We start from the raw sequence: 24,822 nt of genomic DNA, 5'->3' as shown, positions 1-24,822 counted from the left end.
ACTAATGTCATATTCCAAGGGGATGGGAAGTACCCCCACATATACCCTACCCCTTTGCGGAATCTCATAGTTTCTCTGATACTACATATCTAATTACTTACATAATTATGTTGTAGGCCTGCTTTCTGTCGGTTGGTTGTAATGACTAGTGGTTACGTCAACGGTATGTTCGTCTTGCTCATCATCATCATCATCATCACCACCACCATCATCATCACCATCAACACCACCAACACCATCATCATTATCACCACCACCACCATCACCACCACCACCATCACTATCATCACCGCCACCATCATCATCATCATCATCATCATCATCATCATCATCATCATCATCATCATCATCATCATCATCATCATCATCATCATCATCATCATCATCATCATCATCATCATCATCATCATCATCATCATCTTCGCCACCACCGTCATCATCATCAGAGGTCTGTGTAACAGAAGTAGAAAAAAAGACTTTTAAGTTTAATATATAGCTCCTTAATAGTCCAGCATGTCGAGGCTCATCAATGTAAGTGAATGGATGTACAGATCATTATGTGAGTTTCTCAGATGCAATCCAAAAACCGCAATGGGAAAATATTCCATTGTCAATGGGGAAAACATAGCATTGTCATTAATGAATGGTATTTGATGCAATCCAAGGGTGCTCGGTTGATTATATAAAGTAAAATTAACCTGTTTTGGTTGAGCTATCAGACTTTATAAATAAATTAACCTAACCGAGGAGGGAAGCTAACCTAAGAGAGAAGTTAGCAATCGTACGTGACACACGCTTCCTATAAATAATTGTTATTACACTGCTAACTATGAAAGTTAATATTGTCCATCAGTTAAGTTCGTCAAATGTATTAAAGCCCAGACATTGGAAAATAAACAAGAATCATCCCACTGGAAAAATTGTAAAAGAGCACTTTATGTTTGTATTTCCGATATACTATTTAAAAGAACATGTGAAAGAATAATTAATTGCTGGTAATATAATATCGTATGATCATGATGAAACTGGCAAAACATTGCACCAGATCGCATCTAAGGACCTTCAATGTTCAAAAATTGCTCAAACCCCTCCCCCATATCAATCGCAGCAAATGTGCTCCCCTCTCCCGTGCAAATTCCTGGCTGCCTCGCTGGTATATATTGGCTCTATGGTATACAATTCAAACACTCAATGCTTTGACGAATATGATAGGCAGATTGTTAATAATATTTGATTGGTTGATTATATTAAGCCCGCTAAAAAAAAGCACTGTATTTTTTTTTTGTAATAAACTATGCAGTCGAAATAATTTGTTTAAAAAAAAATCCCCTTTGTTACATTAACATAGCTTTTGCAGTATGTATTCTATACAGCCTCAAGCAAATAACTTATACGCAGTTGCCTACTTGCTTAACCAGAGTGATTAATAAGTTTGTGAAGTGAGGGCCAGTGAGTACAAATGTATCGAAAAAAACAAAAGTGCAGTGTCTAAATATAGGGTGTCTGACTGACACTTACCGTATCGTTGACGAGTAGCGCGAGGGAGGGGGGGGGGCAGCAGTCGTAATTTTTTTGCTTCAAAGCCCATTCAGTGGGAATTTCAGCCCCCCCCCCCATCATCAGGCCTTAGTTACGTCCATGTGTGTACTACTCAACTATGCCTTACGAAGTTCCTTCAATCTCACTGCATCGGTCTTTCACTGCAGTGTATCTTAGCATGAGACAAACTTAAAAGAAAATATTCGATATTCTTACTTCTTCATCTGTATCATCTGAACTAAATTCGCCGTAACCCTGCAAGAAAGAGAAACAAATAACCATACATAACTAGATAAAACAAAGGTCATCCTAATCAAAGTGCGCTATATCTATCTGCCTGTTATTCATGTTCGCAGATTTCCGAATAGTTACCTTTCACCCTACAGCTGTCCTCTGGTCAGATTAAAAACGCGCTAAAAAACCGAATCTTGTTATCATTAAAATTAATTAAGAGGAGCACGAATTTTGACAATGTTATTTTCCTCCATCTTCATCGAAATCACTGAAAACTCAGAAACAAATATATTTATTTGGAGGAGCATTAACAATAATTAGTTCGCACTTCCCACATTTTACAGTTACAAACAATTGCAGGTTAGAAACAAATTTATGTACCGCTGATTTCGGTTTCTGTAACAGTTTGAAAGAACCAAATAAGTAAACTTGCAGACATGCGCTAACGTCTCCAATGACGTCAAGCAAATTTAATTTACGTTAAAGTTATCTCAAATTGATGGGAATTTAAACTCTAAAAAGGGTCTCCTTATTGTTAAGTTGGTTATAATTTTACTAGTCATGGTACTTGCAAATGTTGTATATGTCCTTGGGGGGTGGATGGCAGATGAATTTAAAAGAGTTTTATTTGTAGTTTGTAGCTTGTAACACACCATAACATCTGCATAAGCCTTGTAGTATTTAAACGTCTATCCGTTTGTTTGTTTAGCATTTCTTTGACTGTGTGTGCAGAAGAAAGATTATTTAGGCCGCATATAAACTTGACATTGAGAACAGTGCTATCATCATTACCAGATATAAATTTGTAACTGGCTTATCTAACTTCCAAGTTCGATACACGACGGTTATAAATCTTTCCCCCTGTTGCGAAACAAAGTCTGCTAATCTGTTGTCTTATTTCTTTGTTTCACATTAATTAATACCTCTTTGTCTGTTATTCAAATTACCGTGACTAATTAAATGAGTCATGGTCTCTCTTACCTCTTCTCCTGGTAGAATACCCAATCTGTCACATGCCTGAAAGGAAGAGAAATACCATATTCAGGAGATTTGAAATTGAATTTCAGGAAAATGTAATATAGCGAAGCAAAAAATATATAGGTTAGAATGATATATCTTCACAAATATCGCAGTAAACTATTCCTGTCAGGTAAACGCACATCTACATTGAACACCCTAAAGTCAGTAAAGGAGAATGACTCGTCAATGTAAGATGCACGGACTTAATAACATGAATATAAACATCAGCTTTAACGGGAAGACATATATAGTTTTAAACCCGTCATCAAACACTGTGTGACGTAATCTAACACTGAGTGACTTCATCCAACACTGAGTGACGTCATGAAACACTGAGTGACGTCATAATGATGAACTTCTCAAGAAAAGGGAAAAGAGGGCAGTATTCAAAGATATAGCCAATAACCCCGTGGTTGGATCGATGTAATGGCAAATAAAGCAAATTATTGGTTAGCCCACTAAGCAACACATTAGCTTCCCCCACACCCCCCCCCATCCCCCTTCGTCTTAGATGATATGTTTCTATCGTTTTATTGATCGTGTAAAGATGTCATGACAGTTTGGGAAATTCAGTTGTACGATGAAAACATAAAATAAGAGCCACAAGGGAAAAATTAAATAGAATAGTCTAGATCTTTGATCATTGTAACAATTATGAAATATCATAAACCTTGCACATATCTTTTCTTTCTAAATTTACCCTGTGTGTGTATGTTTAATTGGAAGTTTGTACATGCGCATATAATCAGTTTACCAATAGTTGACTCTCTCTGTTTAACGTTAGGCAAAGAACATTTAGAACATATATATATATATATATATCTAGATATATATCTAGATATATATATATATATATATATATATATATATATATATATATATATAAATGAAGATCGTAATGAGTTGAAAATCAAGAACAGTGAAAAATCTTTCAGCCTCCATTGGGATTCGAACCAGGGGCCTTCCGCTCTGTACACGGACACCTCAACCACTAGGCTATGGACGCTGACTGTATTTCCAGAGGTTCGAAACCGGTAAGGAAGGTCGTAATTCCACTGTGGCGTTTGTCACCTGTATCGAAAAATACTAGTTCTGTTTTTGGTGACATATCTCGCCTTACTCTAGAGATCAAACATGATGCTGACCAACTCCAATCATTTGTGATTCCTAAAGCCTGATCTCGAGAGAGATACTTTGAACAGACTGTATGTTAATGCAATGGAGGTATATATATATATATATATATATATATATATATATATATATATATATATATATATATATATATATATATATATATATATATATATATATATATATATATATATATATATATATATATATATATATATATATATATATATAAATATATATATATATATATATATATATATATATATATTTATATATAGATAGATATATATATATATATATATATATATATATATATATGAGATCTCATGCCTGGAATTTTTCATAATTAATGAAAAAAAGTTAGGACAAATATCTCCAGGGTCCAGCTTCCTCCGCTTCGACATATCACCAGTGGTTCAAAGCGCGTGAATGACGCGACCGACGGTATAGGCCGACACAGTACAGTCACCTTTCAATATTGGACAAGCAGGCGCTGAGTTGACGAACTCAGAAAAATGGTTGTCTTCTTTCTATCTCTTCTCGCCGGAACTGACTTAATTTACGACAGTTGATATGATATACACACTGAGCGACTAACGCTGCTTCTCATGTATCGAGTAGTGAATACAAAATCTGAGTGTAATTTCATGTACAAATAAACAGTAAACTAGTGAATATCTCCGATCAACTGCGCGATATCATGCAGTGAACCTTCGAACAGCGTTTATTACTGCAGTGCTTAACCCTACCCAGCTACCACGGTACATGTACTGCGAATTTTCCCAGGTACCTTGCCAAACAACTGTGAGCTCATCCCCTGTCTAACACCTGTTTGTTAACATTTTTGTGGCACGTTGCCAGGGAACTTTTCCTGGAGTAAACTTTTTTCGTTCCACTCTAGAATTAATTAGGTCAGTCAGTAAAGGATCGGTAAAGTTATGCGAAATGATATCTTAGACGTTCAAGAAAAGTAGGTAAAATATCCCCGTTACATTAAGGTAAGTAAAACACACCTCAAGCTAACTGACTCCTCCGCATGCACACCCCATGAAACACGAGGCACAGTCCCTACCATACAAGCATAGCACGATATCAAGGCCCCTTGCTATATCCATCGTTATGAAAGTTACCCTTGTAATCACATGTTTTAGGCCACTTGGCATGATTGACTCACTGTTTCCATGTTCTTGTAGAAAACGTAAACTCCGCAAAATACAATTAGTTGTGATTTTGTAGTTACGTGAGATCCGTTATAACCGCCGAGGTGGTTAGGCTATTTGCTATACACTTAACTATGGTAGGATATTATTTTTTTCGGTATTTTTGGAAATGCCAGAAAATACTTTCTTTTCCCCCCGCTTAACACCAGATGTGTTCTTACGGTATATTCATAAATGGATGCACTAGAGCCTTGTTTATATGACATTAGTTGCATTTAGTACGATATGCAAGTTTGGAGTGAATTTTTCGAAAGTGCTTTGCTCGATCTTTCGTAAAATTTGAAAGGTGTAGCCTACCACCTTTCAAATGTATACACAATTGGTACACAATTGATTTTCAGTTTTTTTTTTCTCTATACGGTCAAGTTAATAAGTTGTACATTGAGTATAAACTCATCGCGAATGCAAAAAACTATGCGGGGATTTCCAGCAGACAAATGTTTTCTTTGCGGGATTACTGAGTCAGTTGAAGGGAATCCCGCACCTTAGTGGGAACACTGAACTGAAGTCAAATTCATACGAAAGAAAACGTTTACCAACCAACATACAATACAAATATAAAAGAACGTGGAATGGCAATATTGTTCAAAACATTTCCCGCGAGGCTGATTTATTACAGCAACCTTCCCGCGCTGGGCCGTGGGTGTCCGTGTGACACGTATACCCTGAAGCTTGCGAAATAGACATTGTAAGTGGGTTGGGGACACATCGATCATTACTCATTGGTATTGTGACTAAAATTGCGACCACGCTCTCTGAACATTTTCCTTTTGTTTCTGAAACTTTTCTTGTGAAATTTTCCTTTTGTTTTATAGATGTACTTATTTGTCCTTTGTGGGTTTTTTTTAGTTTTTCGTCCCGTTTTTTTCTATTTTTTTTTTCCGATTTTTTTTTCGCCAGCCGAGCTGGATTTCCCGCGAGCATCGCGGATTTCCCGCAAACATGGTTCGGACGGTTCGCAAGGTTTTCCAGCCCTTGTCACTCGAGCCTAATGCAATATGATGTAAATTCACCCGCTACGAAGGTTAACGGCCGTATGTGTACTAGCTGGCTGGATAGTGCCTCTGTCTCGCGCGATAAAAATAGATATAAATGAAACTATCAAAAGGACGATCGGGAGTTGGAAACGGAAAACAATCATTGGTCGGGAATGCTGAACCCTGGTAATTTTTACTAAGTATGACACTGTGATGTGTTGGATATTTTGAACAGTTATGAACTAGACTTCCCCCCATTTTAAGAGTTGGTGGATTTTTAAGGCAGTGTTATATTTCGAAAGCAACAAATCTATGTTGTGTTAAAAATAATTTGAACAAATGCAGTTTTAAACACTGTCCGTCTCCTGAAGTCTGCCTCGAGACTCACCTTTAACGCAAATGTAGCTGGTCAAAAACGCAGTGATCAAGCAAAAATATATGTTTTGAGGTTTGGGAAAATTACAAGTAGCACCTTCCCATGAGAGTAGGACCGGATGACTCTGAGGGGACAACTTGTAAAGGCGTAACGCTTACACAAAAATAAACATAAGGAAAAATAGTAGGTTTACTATGCACATGAATCTTGTATTAAAAACAATGGGATCACTTAAACTTAAAAAAAAATTTAAATGGTATAAATGGGTAACTTACAGATCTTATCAGAGCTGTTACATCAAACAAGAAATCCACTGAATTTATTTGAAAATAAAATGCCTCAAAGTCCTTAGTTAGAACACAATCGCGGCGAGGGTCAACCAAATAAAAAGTCGGGAAATATAATTACTTCATTGGGTTACTTCGATCAGGGACAGGTTCACTCTGTTGGGGAACGTCTTTGGGGTAGGTTTGCCATTTGGACGGCTCTAGACCAGCTTGCTCTTCACTTCCTGGTATCTGGGGTCCATTGACCTACCAGGCACAATACTTAACCCGAATTTAAACTTATAAATGGGTCTCATCATTGTCCTTAAATATATTTGTAGATACATATCCATCACCAAGAATATTGCTACCAATACAAAAGAGCTATTAAATTGTCTACTTCTCCCACAGTTCTCAAAAAAAAGAGGCTTGGAGCCAGCACATGTATTCCTAAAATACAAGGACCACACAAAACAATTACTATGTTAAAAAATGACAAAGGTCACACAGGGCCACCTGACCACAAATTGTTGCCCTGTAGTATTATATCGTAAAAGTGAAACTTTAGGGAACTCCTCAATCTACCAAAGTAAGTTATTCATTGTCAAATGAATAAACAAAATAAGAAAAAGAACGGAAAAGATCGAATGAACAAAACAAAATTGGAAAATAAAAGAAAATGATCAACATAAACAACAACAAAACATTAACCAGCTTATGCTTTGGTAACACAAACAATTCTTTTATGCGTAATATGACTCACTCGTCACTGTCAACATGACCAACACCAAAAGACACTTGCTTAGGAAGAAGTAGTGTTCCTCTGTTATGTGTAGACAGAATGTCTTGGGCAATAGCATTTTATCCTTACATCTCTGTTCAGCAGCTTCTTTGAGCCGTTTTTCAGCATCTCGTGTCACACACTGATACATTTGTTCTGTCTGCCCGCTAACAGATCTTCTTCCTTTCGAAAACTTGAGTACTGTTTGTGCCATAGAAATCTTTGTAGAGGAAGCACTGCACATATCATTGTCTTTGGCACCGATGGGCATGCACTTTCATCTGCAGCAAATCAAAACCAAATTTGTTTGGTCGATAAAGTATTTTAAATTGTCCTGTCGGTCACACTGTGGTTCACATTATGTGTCTACACTGGAACTCAACTGACTAATAAGCCATCTGAAATTCCATTTATTTCATTGTAAGTCTGGAGTCATGAACTTGGTAGGGCATAGTTACAAACCCCCAACACTACAAAGGTTTGAGAACACATGCAACCCTACTTGACAGGATTTCCTATACTAACAGAAGGCCCCTCCATACATGCATCGAACTAAAATAAACCAAGCAAGAGCTGTAATTATACTATAGTTGCTACTAAATCGAGTGCCACGCTGCAGGTAAGTAGTTGGAAACTGTAATATGCCAGCACGCTTTGTAAGGTGTACAAAATACAATAAGGGATCTGAGACTAGGCAATACTGTAGCATTGCCTAGGCCTATATACTTAGTGGCCTGTACATATGCTACATTACAGGCTACATTTGTTTGTGTGTGCCAGTACTACCATCAGCCATAGAGACATGCTCTGGGCTTAGTTACGCCCTGTAATGACAAAATTATCCAAGACTAGAGGCTAGACCATAGACCTAGGCCGACATTGAATATTGATAGGCTTAACGTTAGTCTGCCTATCAAACCCACACTGGTGTATAACATCCTTAACAATTGAAGATAATTATTATGTTACAATAAACAATAAGCCGATGACAAATTATAAATATTTAATCAGATTTTTAGTAACCGACTTTACCGTAGTTGGAACAACTCCACTCCAAGCCCTTACCCACCCCTCCCCCACCTCTTGGATCCTGACTACTTCGTATAATGCAAAACATCGTCTAATGCATGTGTATTTGTGTCTGGTCAAAACCCGCGGGAACTAATACGAATACTTGTCTTATGATTGCATATGTTTTGGTTACCATGAGCGGGTTAGTAGAGCTTCATATACTACTACAGGTTTCTTTCTAGTTTTTAATTTATTCCCATTTTACACGAATACCCCCCCCCCCCAACCAAAAAAAAAACAAGACCAAAAAAAAAAGAGTATTAGATCGGAGTCCTTGAAATGTCAGTAATTAAAATAGCTACTCTTCCCTACATTTATACAAATGACCATGACCATTACAAGCATAAACAGTCAGATTTATATACCAGAGTTTATTAGTTTCAAATAGAAACCAGAACCGTCCTTTCATTATATCTATAAGCCTGCTTGGAAACACACACACTTATATCAGTGACGTATTACATAATCTGGATAAACCATAATTTAAGCAAGTGATCCTTCAAATCCCCTGAAGCTTTTTAAGCAGCTCAGTTAATTCATTAGCATGGTTTTATTCACAAGGAAGAATATCATAATGAATTTTTGTGTTGTTTTTGCTACAAACTTGACCGTTAAAGGAAAGATAAGGACCTTGAAAACTTATTGTTACTTTATTTCACAATATCAGACCAGAAAAGTAGGCTGAGATATGAAAGGTTTAGAAACAAACAAATGATACATGACAATACATTTGTGGGACGCATTATTGTCTGAATCTGATTAAAACGATAAATAACTCACATATAAGTAAGAATCATGTGATTGTAACAACATACCCAGATCTTAATTAGTTGCAGTGGTATCCAGTTATGTGTGACTATTATATGGATTGGTCAACGTTATAACCTATTACGTAGCATGCAGCTTTATTTCATTTTATCGAAACGTCTACCCAGTGACTTAATTCACAACTTCATTTGAGTTAAATACTACGAAAGTATGGAAACCAACTTAAAATAAGTTTTTTTGAGTCAAATTCCATATACATCTGTTCCAATAACTTACTTCAAAATTATCCCAATCACCATATGACCAATTCTCAAATTGCCATAGAAATAGTTTAATTTATTTTATTAGTAATTACTTGAATCAAAACCACATATTTAAAGTAATATATATGTTAGTGTTACGGAAACGACATGCTAATAATTGGTATCCGGCAGAAAGAGTTTCCAAAGGTGTTAACGCATACAAGAAAAGATGGACAGGTTTCGAATGGTATTTTAAATAATAATATTTCTATATTCTACAAATAATATGGATAATAAACGTGAATGCTACAAATAAGTATATAACAAAGATACAGTAAACTTAAGGCGCCAGATAGAAAGAATAACTTATCTTTTAAGACTGGTCTGAAGTCGATGAACTCGATGGTGTCGTAGAGCTAGGCCTTTGCGATGATCAGCGATAAAGAGTACTTCGTCAAAAGGCGCGGCGCGGAGTTAATAAATAGAAAATCGAAGGACAGTTGTAATATTTATAAAGGGATCCACTTCAATTCACTGGATGGAATTCAAATATGGTGTGGAAAAGGGAATTCCATTCCGTAGTCGAAGTGAAGATAATTATATAAAAGAAAGTCACTCAAAACTTGAAGATTCTTCAGTCAAAACAGAATGTAGTAAGGATAGGAATAAACAAGTAATGCATTTTTAGGACACGACAACAAAGAACCGTGCTATTTGAACGGGGTGAGAGGCGATGGTTCCCCAACAACGGCTTATACACCTCTGACTGGTATACGGACGCGGTACTAGCGTGGACTGTTACGAGGGCGATGACGTAGAGATGACGTCATCAGTAAATGTAGTTGTGAATATGCAAGAGGTAAAGCATGCCCATAACAGTTAGTGTTTTAATATTGCATGGAAGTCCCACGGTTCACGCAAACAGAAACAACCAAAAACATAAACATGACCAGTTAAAACCAGGGAACTGCTACAGTAGGATACAGGGTTAGCGTACTGTTACGACTGTTGTTATGTGTTTCGATGAACAAATGCACAGAACTTAAAAAAAATTAACAAGGCTCAAAATGATGCATAGCATTATACGATTTTATCGGAGAAGAAACGTGAAGTTTACTGATGTACTTTCACAACCCCTCAAAACATTAAAGTAGAACGATAGTGACAGAAAAAAAATCTCTCATTTTCATATATAATGTAGTTTATATGTTACCAAGCAACATATTTTTTTCATTTTCCAAATAGCACACCGGAAAGTTATAATAATGGGAATTAAAACATCGTTTTTTCGCCTCCGTAATTTAGGAATTTGCAAACACTGCAACGACCTTGAACAGCCCTCAGGTCAGTGAATGACGTCACTGTGATGATCTTTTCATTTGTGCACTGTTCAGTACGGAGCTGTGCGTGCATTTCGTGTCAGCATAACTGTTATTTTCCGGCGTAATGTTCAAGACATAAATAGATAATGAATATCATAGTGTTTCTTGATTTCTTCACCACGTGTTTACAAGTATTTTTTACCAAATTTGCGGCGATTTCGCAACGATTTCCCAATATCTGAAGAGGTAACTCGCAAGCTGACCCAAAGTAACGTAAATCTCAAGATCACGTTTTTGGCGGGTTTTATACAGAGTGATGTATGAATGTGCTCACTTACCAGTCAAACTGGCACAATAACAATAGTGATGATAGTCTCAAACGTAGATTAGTATAACATCCATAAGAAAATCCAAAGTTCTAAACAAAGTAGATTCGCTTGTATGCACTAGGCCTACTGTAAAACATAAACGTTCCTTGTTCCGTGCGTCATTAAATCCAACAGAAAGGTTTCATTGAGCTTGAAATACAACCGCATTTGAACTCAATCGAGTTGTTAGTCTAGCTCGAACAATTTTCTCACTACATGCAATGCCTATTGCGTTTATGCACATGCATGCCTCGTGGTTTGGGCTTCAGGAGGAATCGTATTCTAACCCAACTTCACGTAGGTCCGCAAACGGTACTTTCACACTGTGCAAACATAAGTGACAGTGTGAGCTACCGTAAGTAATACTTACACGATGTTTTGTTTCGCTCGAGCATACACACATTTCCTATTCGTATTACATTTAAAGTGGTTTGGAGGGTATGAACACATCTCTGCCCCAAAAAAACTCTGCCTAAGCGACGTCCATGCCCCAATTGAAATTTGCACGTGGATTCTCTCCTCACATAGTCATTAGGTTGTTCACGTCTGACATGTCTTCCAGTTCCAACACTTACTGTTGCATTTATCGGGATATATATAAATAATGCGGCATAAAAGCATCAATCTTTCAAACTTTTATTACTTTAGTGACCTTGCCACACGCAAATTTCAATTGGGCCCGAGAATCATCTTCTGTGAAGTGGGCAGAACAAACTTTCACATTCTTGCCATGAGAAACTCCTGGTGCGATGAAGTCTTTCCTGGTTCTCCTCACAAATCGTATCCAGAGTTTCCGATATCTCTCACTACTTTTTCCGCTTGGAAAATTGAAAAAACTTATTGTAGAGTCCACATTCGTTGTGTTGCATCCCCCTACAACGCAATTTCTTGGATTTTGCTAGTGGTTTACGTTGTTTGTCGAGTCCAATATAGAGTAGGTTGCAACTAAACTTACACACTAAGTGCACACTGCTGAAGTACACTACGCCGAGCTCACGTTGTTATCATCATAATGACGTCACATGTCACTGTAGATCACGTGATCATCATATCGCTTTTTGCGAAAAGCCCAATTTTTGTTTAAAAAATCAACGAGTTTAGGAATTTTTTTTAAGCCTTTCCCAACATCGGATTGACTTGAATTTTCACATGTGTAAAATGGAAACCAACTAGAATACTCTTGAATAAAATCGTATTTTTTCGTCGATGGTGAAAAATCACTATCGTTCATCTTTAAGACGGTATGACAAAATGATTGCCTTATACGTCACAAACATGTCCATGAGTAAACCTTTTAGATGTATCTTTACAATATTTGTAATGCTAAACGTCTCACTGATATGGAGAGGGCGTTTTGGCGTTGGGCATTTAAGGCAGTGGACTTGTGATCTAAGGATTACAGGTTCGAGTCCTGGCCAGATCATTGCGTTGTGTCCTTGGGCAAGGCGCTTTACCTCCATTGCCTCTCTTCACCCAGGTGTATAAATGGGGACCTGCTAGGTAACTTTTAAACATAGTTGCGTGCGCCGGTTTGTGGCTGCACCTTACGGGAAGTCCCCCAGGGGACACGTGGTTGTGGTGTACTGTGGTGCCCCAGGAGAGATTGATTGAATTGTGCACACTTTGGTGTGTAGGTGTGACAAGTTACCAATGACAAGGGTTCAGTTGTAAAGTCGTTGGAGAGGGCCTTGGCCCTGAACAGGACTGAAAACATCAATATAAGTATAATCTCTCAATGTTCTCTTCTTTCTTAAATAGCGATCTGAATTCTGCTTTTATCTGAATGTCTCAAAGGATAACGTTGGATCTTTACAAACTGAAACTACTTCATCGAGTATCCTTTCTTTTTGTCCTATGTTTACATGCAGTAACGGCTATCTCGAAATGAGTTTCAGAAAATACAATTAGAGTGATTTTGTCACATACACTTAAATCGTCGTGAGTACTATTATGAGTACTCTCTATAAGTTTATAAGGATACAGCATTTTAGTATATAGCTGGAGTACCAGTTTTTCATATGTTGTACGACTGGTATCTTATTTCAGGAACTTCTGTTTTAAAAAAATATTAAATCACATTTACAGGATGAAATGAAGAAAAATGTTTGCCATTGACGACCTGAAGTTTTTCTTATTAATATTAAAAATTTAACTTTGTTGTCTCTTTCTGTCAAAGCTGATTTGACAGTGGTAGAAGGAAGTAAAGAAAAGTAATCACAATTTTATATGTCTTTCTTAAAGGAATATATTCCACTTCTTTGAATGTGAAATGGACACCACGTCACTAACATTTAAACTTTGATATCCTTCAACAATCGAGCAGTATTTAAAGGATTTCATTATGTTATCTTTTCAGTTAACGCTATAGTAGATAATACACATAAATATTCACTATGTTTTGATGAAGTAAGTTTCCTTCTACAATGTAAGCAAACATGAATACAATTCTGATTAGAACTTAGCATGAGTGTCTCGTTTCTACAAGGCAGGATTGTGCTTTTATATATACCTGTGAGAGAATATCTTGAATAATAAAATTAATTTATGGTTGGGTAATATGGGACACACGGGGTGGCATTCAGGTAGAAAAAAAAAAACGATATGGAAAGCATTAGACCAACGTTTGGGGAAGAGGAGAGAAAATGTCTGTTGTTTTAATTTCGTTTCTGTTAATCACAATTTAATTCTTTTGCTAACATCAACTAAGTGCATTTCACCGATTATACTATCACAATATTTATTTATATTTACTGGTAAAGTATTACAGAGGGCAGCTTAGCTCAAATAAGCTGACCAGAATGCATTATGAGCAACATCTGAACGAAAGGTGCACAATCTCTTACCTGCCATTGACCGGTCTGTAGATTCAGACGGCGATTATTCCCCAAGTTCCAAACTGATAAATAAAATGAAAGAAATTGATGAACAAATGTAAGTGCAAGTTAATCTTCTTTGGTCTGGAATGAAATAATAAACATTATATTCAAGTGATTTATGTTGGCCCTCGATTATAACTTCATATCAGCTGAGTAATCAATCTATTTGATTCCTTAATTTTGAACTTATCAGTTTATCATCTCAGTAATATAGCTGATCAGTTTACAATCCTTATAACTCATTCAGATTACCGATCAGTTTACTATCATTATAATCTCGGTTTTATACCTGATCAGTTTACAACTAGTATCCTCTTAGTTATTAAATCACTCATGTTAGAATTGTTATCATCTCATTAGCATATCTGATCAGTTATCCGACCAAAAACATATGACACAACTCAAATAGGAAGGAATCTTGAATTAAATTAAGAAATCAAATCATGATAGTCTAGTATTCGATGCTCATATCACGAATAATAATCCATGAGACGATGAACGGATCAGGGAATACCCAACATCAGTGACGTCATCAGAAATCACAAGAGCCATAATTAAACACTGTTTACAAACGTTTGTTCAAAGAAGAAAAAGGAGATTTGTATGATAGCAAATTTAAATTAAATTATGTATGCAAAAAGAATTAAAAAAAAATGTTGATAACCACGTAACCAGTCTGCATGTAAGAGGACTGCTGGATCTATAGGAGCATCCCAGTTCGTTACAGGAAGGTTTATGTAAAGGATCTTTTTACATGTTTTTACGCTCAGGCTTCTTTGTTTAATGTTCTTCAAACTGTACTAAAAATACATTATAGGTGTAGGTCCACGGTGCAAGTGGTAGCTGACACCCTACTTTGCAAAGTGGATAGGGTGGTAAGGGGGGGGGGGGGTGGCAGGAATACGTTATTAGAGTTCCAGAAAATGCAGTGATAAAATCAAATTTTGTACACTTCGTCACTCGTCTAAATGTCGGCGCTTTCGAAATTGCAAATGATGAACAAACTGACTTCGACTACATCGTCTCTGAATCTCTCTCTAAGCTGTTATCACGAGATAATTTAGTAGCTATTTAACACACATCTGTCTAAAATGGTCAAACGTTTAATGAATCAGGGCAAACGTGTTGTTTACACTAACTAGTACTGTTATGTAACCCACTTATTCATCTACCCTATTGCGTAATATAAGTTACCATTCAAGTCTCCGAGTCTTCCGATTGTTACGATCCCAGATGCGCTCACACATTCTACATAACTGGAACTCGCCAACAAAGTGTTTCTGCGGACTTCATGAATATTCATAACTTACTGGAACATTCCTTTACACTCCGGGGATAAAAGCCACAGACGCCCGATTGAGCGCCCTCTCCGTTTTCTCCGTTCGTTCCGTTCAGAGGTTGCCACACCTCTGATGGTTCCTTGGCATTGATTACTGTGCCCATTTTAAACACAGTACATATTTAACTCTATACTTTTGTCGGAACTCCGACCTACTCACTCTAATGGATTCGCGTCGCTCTATCTGAACTTTATCTACATCCAGCCGAACTACTTCTAAAGCAAAGCTGGACACTATCCGCCTAGCACTATAAGGTAACTCAAGAAATAAGCAGAAACTCTCCCCCCGGTTCTCCAAGTCCAGAAAGACGTTAATTGAATTAAGAATCTATAGTTATGTATTATGTTCATATTTATACTTTGTTCTGCCATGTAAATAGCTTATTAAATGCTTTAAACTTACTTTCATCCTCGTGTTCTCCTTTTTATGTCACGTGATCTGTTCTCCACATTAAGTCTGAGAACGGTCACGTAACAGTACTGTCTTTGAAATTGATCAATGATGACATCAGCAGCAGTGACGTCACTCCATCATTAACAATGAGAATCTCGAGGTGTCCTATAAACACAGATCAATGAACGAGGGTACAATGTGTACGAGTCCGAGAAATAATGTTGAGGAGTGGAGATAGAGTGGTTTGTATGTATTGATATTACTCTTAATCATTTAAATAATGAATTTAGGTAGAATCTTAGTATATATGTGTTATTGTAGAGAGAAATTAAACATTTGATTGCTCGTGATGTTTGTAAAGCTACCCGGTTATCAAGATATTCAGCTTTATATTACAACGCATTAGTGACGTCATCAAAGATCATGAATAGCAATTGTATACAATAACAATACTTGTTGAATTGAAATGGAACAGACCATTGTAGCATCTCTTTGTTTCTGTTTGTTTACATGTTCTGCTTCTGGAATTTGAATGCGAGCCTAGACTATTGCAGCCGATCTTACAAAGATATCATAGTTGCAGTGCCCACTCCATTGAATAACCGGACGTTTCACTGGTTCAGATCTAACCACCTGCTACAGCTAACTGCACGTCCCTAGTTATACGGTTCTAATTCAGTAACAATACTGGTGACGATATGACAAATGCTCATTTCCATTAAACTCAAGAAACACGTATCTACCGGTTGTTTGCATAACCATGATAATTCCTTTTTCATCAGATACTATCAAAGCCTGCAGCATAGTTGCCCGCGACACGGACGTGTATTACTTGTGTACTTAGCACTTCGTAATACCTACGTCCGCCGACGTTCACCTCTAGAAATGCCATTTCTGCGTAAGATTTCTATGATATGAATAATCAATCACCTTGTGACGTCACGTCAATTACCCACTACCTGACGAGAAAAAGCTGTCATGGTACTGAATATTAATGAGATCAACTCGGCAGTGGGCGGAGTCGCTTGCCGTTGTTCATCTAATTATAGTATACACTGCGTATATTTTTATCATTTATTACACTTTGTAGGGGAATACATGACGAATATGATTTTTCTGATATATTTTGAGTCTCACAATTTTCTGACATTTGTTCGAATTAGTACTAGATTATATTCAAAGCACTAGAGTTGTGTCCGAGCTCCGCCCATTCTGATACGTGTATTCATTTTCCGAACCAATCAACTGTTGGTCGAGTCTATTAGCGACACAGGGTCAGAAATCGGAAAGTTGTAAACAACTACAGATGTCGAATGCGGAGCATTCACATCGGTTGCACAGATAAGCAGCATAGTTGCATCCATGATGATTTACTTGATCCAAGCGAAGGATTAAAGCTTTCTCTTGAGCATTATTTTTATTTAATGAGTAAGAACATTCTAGGCCTGAGTCGGGTAACCGGATACCCGGGTACCCGACCGAACATTCGTGTACCCGAATCGAAAACACACAAAACGGGTACCCGTTTTCTGAAAGGGGGGGGGGGCGGATGGGATCGCGTATAACTGCTATGCGAGTGCTTTCATGATTTCATGTTTTGAGTAATCAAGACACGTGAATACGGAAGATTATTTTAATGAAATAACTTTCTTGTAGTGTAGATGGCTGTTTAATTGCTTACAATTTCTAGCTTTAGCCATTCGTAATGGTTCTTTTTCGTGTGTGGATAAAAATCATTCAACACGGAAACGAAATATTATACCGGTGAATACTTCTCAAAATTGAAATCTTCAATTCAACAGCAACAGTGTACTTACAATACAACATTACCTCTTCAAAACATAGCACATACCTTCCAAACAATTACCGATTTCCAGCTATTTGGAAGTTGTAAACATCGCTACGCTTTTGGTGAGTGTGTGTAAAAACAGATGGTTAAGGCAAGATTTCCCCATTGAATTAGTGTGGTGTTAGGCTACCATGTGGTCAAAGATAGCAGCAAAAACGAAAGTATTCGGTGAATATTTTAGTGCCAGCTAACTGCGACACAATTTAAGCGAATAAACAGATGATTAGGCTAGATACCCATGTTGACTCTTTGTGATTTTAGGCTACCATGTGGTCGGAGATTTGTGTGGAATTTACGCAACATGGTTTGTCGAGTGCACGTGTCTTTGTTGTCATGAAGCAGCTACCTCTGGTAGTCCATAGCAAGTGTTTTCCTCTCATAGTTAAAGCTAAGGTATATGTTCGTTCATGAGTAAATATTGGAATTCTCAAAATAGCTATAATTCTTCATTCATTTGTTAATAGAAGGACAGACTGGCAAGGAAATGTACGGAATGTTAAGATGTATTACAGACGGGATAAAAAAAATAAAAATATTCCTGGCTGTTTACTAAACGTTTATTCCACATGCGATAGTTTAGCGATGAATCGCTACACGGTCAGGGCCGTTACGTTTAATTCAAGTTGAGAGCTGAATTTTTTTTACGGGAAATCCCGTCTTGGCAACTTTTGACATTCGGGATTTGAAATCAAATTGTGGGAATCGTGCAATCCCGCGGCTAATGCAAACCCTTGATCGTAATAAAAGAAACAGTTGCAATTTCATGCAGGGTGTTTCTTTATTTATGTGCATTTGCATTATTATTTATGATACATCAAAACATGAAAATCAGTTGTACATAACAACAGGAGTATCGATTGAAAACGTAGATTTCGGAGATGTAATGTAAGGTGGCATAGTGATGCTCCATTTATGGGTGACAGCCCGATATTCATAAGGTTCTATATTCATAAAGTTCATTGTTCATAAGGGTCATCATCCATAAGGTTCATTGTTAATAAGGTTCGCTATTCATAATGAGCAAAAGGTTCATTGTTCATAAGGTTCGTTATTCAAAATTTAAAAAAAAAGGTTCGTTGTTCATATTGGTAAATGGGTTCGATAATCATAATGGTGAAAAGGGTTAGATGATCATAATAGGATATTCATAATAGAGCAAAGGGTTCGTAACTCATAACAGACAAAAAGGTTCGTTATCATTCACAATGAGGAAAATGACCCACCCCCTTTAGGAAACGTACAAGTTTATGCCGATTCCGTACAAGTCGGTAGGGAAATGGAGGATGTCTTTTACACTTGTATGACGCACTCCTCTCCTATTATGAATAACGAACCTTTTTTTCACATTATGGATTACGAACCCTTTGATCGATTATGAATTTCGGACCCTTTCTCCTATTATGAATAACAAACCTTTTTCCCATTATGAGAAAACGGACCCTTCGCTCCATTATGAATATCGGACCTTTCTTCCTAATATGAATAATGAACCTTTTTGTCTATTATGGATTACAAACCCATTGTTCTATTATGAATTTAGAACCCTTTGTCCCATTTGAATAACCAACCTTTTTGTCCATTATGGATATCGAACCGTTTTGCCCATTATGAATATCAAACCTTTGTTTCCATTATGAATACCGGACCTTATAAATTATGATCCCTTTCTATTATGAATAACGAACCTTTATTTCCATTATGAATAGCGAACCTGTGTATCGAAAAAATACACGTTATTAATAACCAACCTTATGAACAATGACCCTTATGAATAGCGGACCTTATGAATATCGGGCAGACCCCCATTTATGTACATGTTACATTGTGTTTGGCTAATGACGTATACAACATTACAGTAAAGACGCACATATACAGCAGCTCCTTAGTCAAACCACCCAACCCACCCCCCAATAAAAAAAGAGATACCATAACAACCAACTAGTAAATATCACATGATCAAGAAGCGCGGCGTAAAGTATGTATACCCCCTCCTGCACCCGAACATTCGGCTGTATTCGTTTCTTCCTAGTAATGCGTTCGGTTAGTTTTAACTGACTTAAACGACTACAATGCATCCTATAACGTTTACAAACAATTTGTTTAGACGTCTGTAGACAAGATGGTGGACCATACAGATCAAACTTTACTGATCTTTTCTTGTATTTACGAGTTGACCGATGAATAATACTACTTGAATTGTATCTGAATCCCTCTCTTAACTAATACTTGCAAGATTAGTGGTTACTCTAAAATTTAATTTTTCCTTATGACAGTGTAGCATCTCTGCGAAAATCAATCACAAATATTAAAGGAATTGTCTGGTGGAAGATTTTGATACATTGTCCTTATAGTTGTTATTTTTCTCTTTCTAACCATGTAAAAATTGTCCCCATTCGACGTTTTCTTCTTGTAGAAATCTGGTTTTCAAATTCACCAGTTTCTCACCAAAAGTACCGTTTGTTCGAACGCTTCAATATGGTGATTGACGTAGTGCTTGCAAAACAGGCGACTTGAAGTTAGCACTCCCAATTCCGCAGCAAATAAACTCACGTGTAAGCACATTGGATTGCCTCATATATATAACGTAAATACTCGCGAACGTATATACTACGATGCTCAGTTGATGTACTTGTATAGCGTTACACATAGTACACTCACATTCAAACCACAGTTCATTAACTGTTCTTCGAAATCGCTGAGATAAAATTCACGGATCAAATTAACAGTAAAAGGAAACTTGTAAAGTATTCGTTAAACCGAAAGATGAAACTTGGCGGAATCGATGTCATCGCAGAACTGTCCGATTGTAAACGTTAGAGTAGCCTATACACGCGAACATTATTCGCGCTGGAGCTGGATACCGCGATGTATAAACAACGAAGAGCCTGCTGTTAAAACTTATCTTGTGTTACAAAAAGACCACGAAACCACAGTTCTACTACATATATGGCGGCTTAAGGAGTTTTTTAAATCATATCTAAATTATAAGAAATTTCACCGGAAATTATTGAAGAAATTGATCGAATCGTTGTCAGAGCAGAATGTAGCACTGAGAAGCTTAGGCTTCGCAGAACTGTCCGATTGCCAACGTTAGAGTATAGCCTACATGCGAACATTTTTCGCGTTGGAGCTGGATAGCGCGATGTATAGCCTGAACAACTCAGAGTCTGCTGTTAAAATTTACCTTGTGTTACACAAAGACCACGGAACCACCGATCAAGTACATGGCGGCTTAAGGAGTTTTTGAAAACATATCTAATTTTTAAGAAATTTTACCGGAAATTAAGGAAGAAATTTATCTGTATACAAACGCTGTTTTTGTTGTGATTAAAAATTCGACAGATAACACGCGTTAAATAGAATAAAGTATACATCGTTACCTCATTAAGTATATATAGTACCGATGTAAAACTGTATCGAATCGATACACAATATGTATATTGATGTCTTGAAAATTGAACTAGTACTCATCTATTAAGTATAAAGCATGTTTTATGCAAATTTCGCTTTGTATGCAGATTTACAGACCAAAAATGTAAATTACATATTTTTCTGTGATAGTCTAATGTTATTAATGGGTGCGATGCGAAGACCCCGGAAGCGGCAGAAGTTTTAGATAGGGTCGTCAGTTTAAGCTTAACCTCAAAATTGTACAGAACGTTTCTGAGAGCTCAAGCGGGATCGCGGGGCTTTCTCTGGAATATGTTTCAAGCCCTGGTTGGTTCCATGAGGGGAAACCCCTGAAGTTTTTTGCATTTGGTGATATCCCTTGTTCTCTCGTAGCGAGTTTAAAGCACTAAAACACAAAACAGATGTAATACATAAATTATAGTTATCTGTATTGTATTCCAAGCAGGCTGGTGAGGATCCGCTGGACTTAAGGGGTGGGGGGGTCAGGGGGCGAAGCCTCTGGAAGCTGCTTCATTTTATTAGCCAAATATATCCAAATCTGGAGAAATGTAGAAGCAAGGGAGTAACAGACAGACCGATTTTATTTTCTTTTCTTCGTTTTTGTATTATAACTCTTACTTTCGTAAGTGTATAAATGAAACAAAATAAAATATGGTTTAAAATTCACATAAAGTTCGAAATGCTTTCCCTCATATCATTACCCACATTTTATTTCTACTATTATTGTTTCAAAGCAAATCATGCATGGATGTTAATGTTCGCCAATACATGTAGATTGTACTCTATTCAAACTAACTTAGAATAGTTAAAACACAATGTTGCGTTTAGACTTAGATATTGGGCATAAGTCAAATCATATAAGTCAAACTATGACTCAGAATGTATCATTTGAAGTCTAAACTTCCCCCTTTTCTGGGGATAGACCACAGACCCCCCCTCCCTCCTCCCTATATATGATGTTGGATTTGACGACCCTCTGTTCCTGTACAAAACTGCAGAACGAGTGTCTAATCTTTGTCTTTATAAATTCTTTTTGCTAATGTTATACCTATTCGTACATTTCAAGTACGATACATCTAGCACCAACAGTTCCCATACATTTTTGGTCTCTGTTTTGCTTTCGTTTATTTATTAATACACTATGCAGCGATTTCAAAGAAACAAAAACTTCGTTTGCAAAACTTGGAAAATAATTAAGTTAAACTTCGCGGCTTTATTCTACAATTCAGATTGAAAGAATGGTTTTAGCGGAGGTGTGGATGTGTTTAAATGTGTGTGTTTTCCGAAGGGGGGGGGGGGCATGGTTTGAAAGACCCCGAGGGGCACAACATGACTTCCAAACTTTACAGTATCATTGTCGCTGTGTAATTAAGTTGCCCAAAGTGTGTGATATCACTACATTTTGGACAGAGATTTAAAGCATCAATTGATGGGATGGCTTCTCACAAAACATCTTATAGTGCAGTGATCTCGAAGGAGCGAAATGAAAGGAATATGACTTATCTCTTAAATCAACCAAGCCCAGCAATATTAAGTGTTGTTATATTTCTATTATTCAGATCGTTGTTTACTATCACATGACTCTGTTCTGGGTATCTCCTTCATATAAATGGTAATCATGTGTTGCTGATTCATTACTCTATTATATGTGAATCAAGAACAATCAACAAGTCAAAAGAAATGCATATAGTTTGTAAACCTTTTAATTAAATTTAAGAAATTTTAAGTGTGCTCATTATGACGTCATTGTGACAATACCTTTCACATTTCTTGATTTCAAGGATGATGGAATGGATCCAACTGGAATAGTGTCTGGCAGAAGGTAAAAAGCAAACCTATGGAGATAAGTAGAGTAATCATCGTGTAAGATGTAGAAGACGTAGAGGAATGTCCTGCTAGTTAGGTTTATTGTTTACTAAATCAATGAAGATAAACAAAGTAAACAACAAATAACAAGGAAATAAATCACATCTGATTGATCATTCTCATCAGAAGTCTTGTGTTTCAACGAATCCAAGAAAAATAAATTAGAATGGATATAGCAGTGTAGATAATAATGATGATAGTTGGAACTGTTGTATGTAAATTGTATGTGATTGATAGTTATAGGCGTATGAGCCCAATTTGATTTGGGGGGGGGGGGGGGCTGTAACGACTTGCCCGAAAAATATAACCAATATTTTTCACGCTTCGCGCGTTCAACGTTGTAATATGCATATCATATAGGCATGCATCGGTCATTGCATCGCAAGCCGTCGTGTACCGTACGGTCCGTAAAAGTTGATGCTGATGTAAACAACGAAATGTCTTATGTAGATGGAGAAAAGCATGGAGGGCCAATTAAGTCAAAACTCTCTTTTACATTAGTAATGGCGAATAAGTCGGGCAAGCTTACAACTGTATTTCAATTACCAAGGATTTTTTTTTTTTTAATTATTGATTTCCTTTAGCTGCATCGTTGCAATTTTTTATTCTTTCAGTAGGTGCCCGAAAAATGCTGAGCATATTGCCCGAATTTTCACAAAAAAAATATTTGGTTGGAGGGGGAGGGGGGGATGCTGCAGCCCCCAACCCCCGCCCTCCTACGACTATTTTGATAGTAATTATAATATGTAGCCTATAGCTGTCCACATTATCAGCATTGGCAGAATTGTTTATATGTTTAACTTTCAATTATTATAAAGTTGTTCAAGCATATAGAAATTTAACATTTTACACAACAAACAGAGTAATACAGGTTAATTGTAACAACCGCCTGCTCGGATCACGTGGTATACATCGTATGTTATTTTCGGTAAATTAATTGATTTTATAGTTCGTCTTCGTGAATCCTTCTCACTTTAAACGAGAACTAAAATAAAATATTTCAGATTGTTAGATGTCACTGGTAAAATATACAATCTAGAAATTTTGAATCTTAAAGCTGAAATATTGTTTCTCAATCTCAAAATAGTTTAAGATGCTACATATTATATTTTCAACTTAATGGCTGTATGACAAACCTGTAAACACTTGCATTGAAACGGAGGATGAATGGAAGGGAGAGGGGTAGGAGGGTCGAGGACATAGCAACATTCTTTACTGGGTGCAACAACTGGTTCTCCTCGGGTTATATTTCAGTAGAAAGAACACAAAATGTTACTATTACATGAAAGATGCAGATATACCAAAGTTATCTAAGTATTTATTCAATTTCAAACTTCACTAATGTTATCACATTGTACGAGTTGTTATTTCGTCATTGATCCAAATCCAATTTTACAAAATTATAACATTTATTGTGGAGTTGATTAGAGTTTCCTTAACCATTACACGATCAAATGTTCCTATTCAACTATTCTCAATGAAGAGCTGAATGTGTCTAAAATATCCGACGTCCTTCATTACAAGGAATTGTTACAACTTCCTGTACTTTATTAAGAACTAAACTAATACGATCTTCGTTGATTCGCAAAAGAAAAGTTTTATTGGAATGTGGCAAAAGCACTGAGGGGCAGGGGAGAATGTGACTTTGATTGTACGCAAGAAACAACTAAACTGTTAAATTATCTGAAACCTCTCAAAAGTAATACTCTGTGCATTCTTTAATTTCAAAGTAACTGGTAAGTTCCATTAACAAATGTAAGCCACTTTTC

At 36.8% G+C, this 24,822-nt stretch overlaps 2 protein-coding genes across 8 annotated transcripts in view; both read right to left on the bottom strand.

Moving 5' to 3' along the window:
- Positions 1 to 24,822, bottom strand: part of LOC139970036 (NLR family CARD domain-containing protein 4-like) — a 554,750-nt gene that overhangs the window by 322,207 nt on the left and 207,721 nt on the right. The window lies entirely within an intron of this gene.
- Positions 1 to 24,822, bottom strand: part of LOC139970033 (uncharacterized) — a 233,898-nt gene that overhangs the window by 8,028 nt on the left and 201,048 nt on the right. For 4 of the 7 annotated variants that reach the window (XM_071975603.1, XM_071975601.1, XM_071975602.1 and 1 more), the window contains 5 exons: positions 22,946 to 23,022; positions 14,162 to 14,214; positions 2,755 to 2,790; positions 1,756 to 1,794; positions 102 to 450 (listed from right to left, as the gene is read on the bottom strand). In XM_071975603.1, coding sequence (XP_071831704.1) covers positions 106 to 450; positions 1,756 to 1,794; positions 2,755 to 2,790; positions 14,162 to 14,214; positions 22,946 to 23,022 — 550 coding nt within the window. In that variant the 3' untranslated portion in view covers positions 102 to 105. Of the gene's footprint in view, positions 1 to 101; positions 451 to 1,755; positions 1,795 to 2,754; positions 2,791 to 14,161; positions 14,215 to 15,425; positions 16,093 to 22,945; positions 23,023 to 24,822 lie in introns of those variants that run through there. The other 3 variants (XM_071975604.1, XM_071975606.1, XM_071975605.1) reach the window with 3 other exon arrangements.

Source organism: Apostichopus japonicus, chromosome 7 (assembly GCF_037975245.1).
Source record: "Apostichopus japonicus isolate 1M-3 chromosome 7, ASM3797524v1, whole genome shotgun sequence".
NCBI classification, from domain to species: Eukaryota; Metazoa; Echinodermata; class Holothuroidea; order Aspidochirotida; family Stichopodidae; genus Apostichopus; species Apostichopus japonicus.
This window is presented reverse-complemented; position numbering and strand designations above follow the sequence as displayed.